At 32.2% G+C, this 8329-nt stretch overlaps 1 protein-coding gene across 1 annotated transcript in view; it reads right to left on the bottom strand.

The window, feature by feature from the left end:
• The window catches only part of LOC105363049 (EGF like, fibronectin type III and laminin G domains protein pikachurin), an 88815-nt gene extending 82443 nt beyond the window's left edge, over nucleotides 1–6372 (bottom strand). The window contains exon 1 of the mRNA XM_011500620.1: nucleotides 6198–6372. Coding sequence (XP_011498922.1) covers nucleotides 6198–6372 — 175 coding nt within the window. The remainder of the gene's footprint in view (nucleotides 1–6197) is intronic.
• Between the last annotated feature and the right edge of the window lie 1957 nt (nucleotides 6373–8329).

An 8329-nucleotide genomic window follows, 5' to 3' on the forward strand; every position in this document is an offset into this window, starting at 1 on the left:
TATAATAACTCCACACAATTAATTAGCTGCATACTTACATTAAATTACAGTATAATAAATAAATTAATCATTAGACTAACGGAAAAAATTCATGGTATAGGCAATGCAAGTGAAAAATAAATTTCAACTACGAGCTCGATTATAATGTTATAAAATAGTTATAAATGCAAATATGAATACGCGATTGTTACATTACACTGTATAATTAATTCTGGAATGTAAATTACTCTTTGGAAGTTCTATGGAATGTGGTTACTCTTTATGAAAAATATGAGACATTTAGAAGGAATGGAGTCTTTTACTTGAGCTTTGAAAATTAGTAGAATTCTCATACTCGCCTTGGCTAAAGGACAGATAATTTATAATTGTTGAAGTAGTTAAACAAAATATGTAAAAAGTACGGATAATAGATAGAATAAATTGGAATGAGAATGTACGGAGATGTGTTAATTACACGTTGGTTCTTTTATATTCTAATAAAGTTTATTTAAGTACGTATTTTTGAGTTGAAAAAATAAAAATTTTAATATTCTTGAAGCTGTGATTTGAAAATTCCATTGCGAGATGCAGTGAAAGATACTTTTATTTTACATTCCATTAAGCGCAAAATCGCATAAATGTAACGATACCAAATCCCATTTACGAAAATCAATATAATCAAACCATTAATAATATAATTGAAGCCATTAGGACGTGATTTGTCATAAGAGTAAAAAGCTCATATTGATCATAATGTATGTTACAATTTATCGTTAAATGAAATAACAAATATTTCGCGGTAAACACTGTAAACGCTATCCCACCTAACGTTAACCTTCACGTTCCATGTAATTTACATACAATATACGTAATTCGATAAAGAGATTACGCGCACACAAGGAAATAAAAGAGCAGCTCGCAATCATCGCCCAGGACGACCTATGGTGCAATATCGTGCATTCCTAGTGGGAAAAGCTCATCGGCTTTGGGCACGAGGAGCTCAAACGCAGTCCAGGCATTAATTGTTAAAAAGCTAAGCGAGCGGGCGGGCATGAATTTTCTGCTGGCGTGCACAGGAGAGTTTTCTGCGTTATGTTCCATATCGATCGCGCCTAGCGTCCATGTAACGGTTGCGCAATGCCTTTCGTAGCGCGATGTGCGATCCAATAATAAAGTGGCCGAAGCGCGAATCTCGAGCCTTCGTTGGTTAGGTTGAGGGAGAAGTTATTGTGATGTTTCATCGGGCGACTTGCCCGGCTGTATTGTCTTAATACGGTAGTTCAAAAAGAAAAAAAAAAAAAAAAAAAAAAAAAAAAAAAAAAAAAAAAAAAAAAAAAAAAAAAAAAAAAAAAAAAAAAAAAAAGAAAAAAAAAAAAGAAAAAAAAAGAAAAAAAAAGAAAAAAAAAGATAAAGCCTCACTCGACTTTTGTTAATGGGCGTTGGTGGTGTCGCTTAAGCGTGCATTTGGTAATTTACTTCAAGGATTCGCACCGTTTTTTCCGCATAATATGTAACTGCTGGAGGCATATTATCCATCTCGTCGTCGCAACTCTTGTAAAGCCATTGGAATATGGAACTGTGCAAGTGGTTTAGTCCTTTCGAAGATTCTGTCGAATCGAAATGATTTTTATGTTGTGCAAATACTCGAGTGATTTTATTCGATGCTCGCGTCAGCTAGCCTGTGGCTGAGTCAATTTTCCGAAAAATGAATAATAATTTATTCTTAATATTCTTAAAGTTGACTTTTATAGGAACGTATTAAACGAATAAAGATTTTTAATAACATATAAATAATGTCTAAGTACAAAATAGTTGGATACATAGAGTTTTATAAAATAATATATTTAAAAGTAAAGCATAAGAATTTGTTGATAAAGGAGTAATTCTGATCGATTTTTTTTTTATATTGATTTTTTATACCAATAATACTTATTTCCAGCTTTTCTACTCCTCTCTTTATCTTGCCTTCGTAAGTTTTTATATCAAAAGCCATTTAAATAAATGCTCGTGTATTATACTACTTTTTAAATTACATAATAAACTATCAAATGGATGAATGCTCAGGACTTCTAAAAAGAAATTAATTATGCTTTTCTTGTGGTAATTTTTGCTTTAGGTATAATCACTGTTGTATGTCATAGTTTTTTTTTTATTTTTTTTTATTTTTTTTTATTTTTTTTATTTTTTTATATCCCGGTTCTGGTTTATTATAGTAATACTATTTAAAATATTATACGTTACGTTAAAGAAAACAATCCAATGTACTCCATCAATTTACATAATTGCACATCTAATGGAATATAAATCGAAAAGTTACATATTTTCTACATTATAAAATTATTACAACGAATAGTATTGACTTTCCACACTTATTTAACATATATTTAAAATACAATCCAATTATATTTTGGATCATATATTCCATTGAAAATAGTCTCATCCAAGCATTACTGCATTACAAATGCAAATATTATATTTTAGATGAAAATATATCATTAAATTACTAATAATAAATGAAAATTTATGAATCTATTAATAAAACTGGATTTAGTGTTAGTTAATAATTTATTTATCCGTACTGTGCGAAGATAATATACGTGATTTATTATTTATAAAATCAGTTTGTTTACAAAATATCAATAACAATTAGAGCCGTCGTCGTCGCCGCTGTCGTCGACGTGATTATTGTTGTTGTTGTTGTTGCTTTATGTTTTTTATGAATATGTCTTCAATTAATGCATAGCAATTTTAAAAATAAGTCCCTTATACATCCAAACTTTTAATCACGATCAGAAAAAGGTCTTTTAGCCCTTAACTTCATTTTGTCTTGAAAATGACTTACAAACTCGACTAAATTGAAAATACTACATCAGTGAAGTATAGGTTACAAAAGTATCTAGCACTTATTTTTCGCTATGGTGTTGGAAACTCATTATCGTCGTCTGACCGAACGCGAAAAGAAATAAGAAATCACAGACGTGAAAAACAAAAGATAAAGAAAATCATTTGCCAGATTCTTTAAGTATAAAAAGTGCATCGCGGTGTCTCGTTTGTGAGTGAAAAGACATAAAGGACTTGGAGGACAACGGATAGAGTCTCGTATCCGGGAGAAACTGAGATTATCGTTGGATTATGACAATACGTGTTCATCTTTAATGCGTCGCGACCATTTTTTTCTCCTTCTTTATTTTTTCTAAGTCTTGCTAAGGGAATGCGACGCTGATTCCTGTACGAGCCGAGATCTCGCGAAAGTTTACGAGCTTTTTATTAAGCGCCTGCTTTCACTTTATTTGCCTTTGTCTCATTGGAATTGACATTAAAAAATTGTAGATTATACTTATAAATGAGCAGTAGATTTTTCTCACTTACCCCCGTGTTTATTTCGATTTGTACGGAGTACTTCATTTTCTTTGCGAGGGAGAAAATTACATTTCTTATTTACCCCCGGGTATTACTGCGCCTGGCTCTTTCTCCTAGTTGAATTTCAATAAATTATTCCGATTTTAAAAGCTCTAGCCAATTTAAGATTCTTATACGCTTATTGGCTCGCTATATCATACGTACCTATGAGCTACAAATAGTTTGCTATACGAAATTTCTCGAAAAACATACAACACGAACTTTCGTTACTCTGTTGTTTTTTGGCAGATTGGATATTATTATAAAGTTATTTATTATTTTGGATAGAGTATAATTCTTTTCAGAAAATAAACATACATTCTCTAATGCAGATTACCTTGTGTGCCCGTGTGCGCGTGCGAGCGCATGTGCATGCCGAGATGTATCAGCATATTTTTCGAGGAAATTCTTCTATCGGAAGCTTAATATATACTTTAATAATTTGTGAATTTTTTTCTTTTTTTTTTTTTTTTTTTAGTGAAATTGTCAATTTATAACTACTGGTTTGAAATATAATTTTAAATAAAGCTTTTGACTTGCAAAGAAATTAAAAATTTTACTTTAGCTTTAACAATCTGTTTTCATTTTTCATTTTAAAGCGTATTTTGGAAGCGACTGCAAAAGTTAATAAGATGAGATACCGAGGTAAGTTTTGAATCGCGTGGATCAATGATAAATCGTCGGTCAAAAATTTCCAACAGCTTGGATTTTGATGGAGTTGCGTATGATGCAAATATCTATTTTTGAAATTCAACGTATGTTCAACAATTTTGTGCACTATGAAAGTTCACTGAGCTAAGTTGTCGGTTCGAAAGTTGGCTGCTGCTCGTCGTCCATTCCGACGAATCATTGGAACGATGTGTCGAACGTTATTGAATTGCTCCACGAAACCGAAAATAAATCGGCTCGTCAAAATCCTCGAATAGGTTATGACGTCCAAGACAGTTATAGAGGTGGGATGGGGCATTCCTTTGTCGACACATCATAACTCCATATTACTCGTGTCACGGATCTTGCGTATATGCATCGTAACGGTTGAGCTATGAAGAGATGATGGATAAATAAATTTGTTTATGTGTAAACATATACCAAGAGTTATGCCGCTCATCCTTAATCCGCAACAATGTCTTTACAAGCTAACCCTGGGATTCTCGGGCACGTTATATGGCCTTATGTGTATTGTCCGGATGGCCGTAAAAAGCTGATTCCCGATCATCGGTCACCCGATCGTCGCTCATGCAAGACTTATTTTATCAAGTTCTTGTCAGCCTTGTTGCGCGCTTTAAAGCGATTTTTGAAATTTTATGTTAAAGATGGCAGCTTATCGATGATGGTGTCGCGTGGGGGGTGGGGGTGGGGGGTAAATAAGAGAGATAGATAAATGACTAGACGTAGACTAAGAAGAAAGAACGAATAAGGAAAAAGGAGAAGGCAAAAAATAATAAAATTCTTATTCTGAAATGTCTCTTTTATCCATAAGTTTATTTCTTCTTTTATTATATACCACGAGAAATTGTGTACATAGAGTAGAAAATGCTATATATATACATATATATACACGTTTGAAAATGTATATTGTGTATTATTTTTATTTTATAAAAGTGTCTTTTGATTGTGTTATTCTAACTTTTAAAAGTACTAATAGACTTAATAAAAAGTAACATACAATATGTCTGTATGAGAAATAATTAGTCATATTATTTATTATATTGTCTTTATTTCGAAACAATGAAGTTTTGTATAGAACAACCTTTTGAAATTTTATTTAAACTTGTTATATTAATTCTATTAACCTTTGATTTTTCTAATTTTAACATTTGCTCTACTTGCGTAAAATTATAATGAATTAATTGCCGATAATAACGATTTTATTAATGTTTTACGAGTTTTTGTTTTGGTAAAATTTTTTTCTTAGAATATAGTTAGAAAAAATAGTATATTATTTTTAGAAAAATCAAGTATAATAGCTTTTTTCTTTTCAGTTAATTCATTATAAAATGACTTAAGCTTCATTTTACAAAATAATATAAGTAATTCCCTCTCTCTCTCTCTCTCTCTCTCTCAAGTTCTGTTACATTCTCCTCAAAGTTTTTTCTTTCAACTTTCGTTTGTTTGTTTTTTTAATAATTATAATCTAGGCTTCAATCATTATGAAAAAGGAATAATTTTTAATTTAAATTTAATTCTTATAAAAATTTAGGGGTTTTGCGTTACACAAACAATTAAAATTTTCTTTTATCTTCTGTTCTAACTTTGCAAGATAAGACTGGATTTTATTTTAAATAAGATATTAAAAATTCACTAGATAATCCTCATTTATAAAAGTTTTCGGAACACTAAAATTTATCATTATAAAGTATCGTAAATTATAGAGCTCCTAGACGAAAATTGAAAGTACGGCAATTAGAGTAGCTAACTTTCAAAAGACAAGGTACTCTTAAATATTGGCCTCATAGTCCGCAATGCCTTTTTCAAAAAGTCCGACCATTTGAGGAAGTACTGAGACTAGCGACGTCTCACCAGATGAACATTATGCTTTCTGCAAAAGTACGAGGATAACATCATCGCTTACGAAGTCGCGAGTAAAAGAAGGGAATCTCGATTGGGGGGGGGGGGGGGAGCCGTAGGTTTCGGAGACGCAATTTAATTATCGGCTAATGTAACAAATCAACCGGATTTTTCATTTTGTGTGCAAGTTTCGGCTGCACAAATGACTCACAAGATATCCTCGAAAGAGTTGGTGCACTTTAATAAGGTCAGAATTGTTGCGAGTCGTGCTTTTGCAATCTATGCGCGTGTAAGTGCGCCTACGACATTACTTTTATTATTCGAACATGCGGTGAGCTTTGGGACGGTGGTTTTGCCAAATGGAAAATGTTCATTGCTCATGCCGTAATTATACAGGATTTCAGGATTTTTCTGGGCGCAATCTCTTGGAATGTAGGAGCACGGGTTTTTCTCGTCGACTCTGACGCTGGCGAAGGGTTCAAACATTTTCACTTCTCGTGATATATTCTTGTCGGCTAATATTTAATGGCAAAAATTACATTCGCTGACATGAAGCTGAGCTTTATTGTATTACTTACTTTTGCGCCATTAGCGATGCAAAACATAAATCGAAGCGATGTCTTTCAAGACATAACTTTACATTACGTACTATGTAATATGTATTGGTGAAAAGTACCACTGGTAGACATTAAAACTTATCTATCGAAATGTCCTAGTGCTACAGAGCTAATAATAGTTATAGATTAAAAGGAGTGAGTGTACAGGTAAGAACGTACTTGCTCCCTCCGTACCTAATTTCTACTCTACATGCCAAAAGTTCTTTAAAAATTCACCAGGCAAGACCGTGTGATACTCACACAAATATAGGAATAATTTATTTATGTACTCGCCGACACCTATTAATATCCATCATATTAATATCAATGAAGATTCAAATGTAATAAATTTTCAAAGGTGCTGGAACAACTCGACAACTCACTGAATGATTGACTACTGGTTCTTTATTATGCAACTTAGACGATTTTCGATAAAAAGGTTGTTTCAAAGTACCGTCATTTCGCGTGTCCGAGCGATTAAATTTTGAAAAGTTCCTCAACCCTTTCATCTCACCATCTCATCTTCTATAAGCCCTTGGCGTCGATGGATTTCGGATGAATTCGCAGCCGCCTGTTGCCTCACTTGGAACGGCGACATCCTGGGAAAATTAATAAAAGAGTCTGGATCTACAATTAGATCGCGATGTGATCTATCCTGTGCGAGTGCGTATATGTCTACGGAAACGAGATGGGGTCGTCGTTTCGTAAATCCGCGCCATATCAGATTGTCGCTAGTCTTCCATTCTTGTGACTCGTGTCTCCAAATACTGAAATCTTTGGACTTTAAAGGTAATCGATTTTTCACTTTTTCAAAAAGTCAGCGATAGAGTGACATTTTAGTTCGTACGTGATCCCATATCTTGGAGCGAATCGATGCCAAATACGCATAAGCGAAGGTGATATATTCGCTTCAAACGACACTATACAATTACCTTGTACTATTTCTATAATAAATTGACTGCTTCGATTAAACGGCAACGTATACAACTTGATGTTTGAATTATAATTTTATAAGAGAAACAAGTGTCATTGTCCTGAGATTTTTTAAATTAATTTTTAATTAAACAACATCTTGCAACGTCGTTTAATGAGTGTAATATAGAAACATAACCAAGCAGCTATAGTAATTGCATCGAGCGAGTGGCATGGATAGTGACATAATAATATAAATTCGAAACGTTACATTCAAACGAGCGTCCAAGTACTTTAAATTATATACCATATAAAACCAATGTATCTTTCAATTACTTTATATTTTGTGCGCTTTATAATCGTGGATCGATAATTTTCTACATACGACCCTACAACGAACTTCAATTTTCAAACTTGACGCTCTTGTGTGGCTTTCGTCATATTAAATTTGTGGAATATAAGGAACATATATTTAACGATATTTCGGCTTATTAGAATTTTATTTTAATGTACATAATAAAAACAATAAAGATAATATAAAAATAATTGGACGTGATAAGATTCGTGGCATGATTGATGCGACTTTGGATGAGATAAAAATTATAATGGCCGAACTGATATTGTATAAATCTTAAAATATACAGTCGAAAATTTAATAATGTTTTATTCATTTTGACGAATAATCAAAATTATCGGTCAAATAATAAATGCATGTATCAATCCGCGACAGTCAGTTTTAAATTTAAATTTAAGCTCCGTACGAGATTATTTAATGAAGTTAAATTTAGTAGAATTAAGAGTATGCAAATATAAATACATTTATTAGGAAAAGTGGCATCTTTTACTTTAATCAAAAAACTTAATTGTTATTTAAAACAATAAGATTATTATTAATTATTTTCAACATCAATTCCTTGATGTAAATTGAATATTGA

This window comes from Ceratosolen solmsi, unplaced genomic scaffold (genome assembly GCF_000503995.2).
Source record: "Ceratosolen solmsi marchali unplaced genomic scaffold, CerSol_1.0 scaffold56, whole genome shotgun sequence".
Classification (NCBI taxonomy): domain Eukaryota; kingdom Metazoa; phylum Arthropoda; class Insecta; order Hymenoptera; family Agaonidae; genus Ceratosolen; species Ceratosolen solmsi.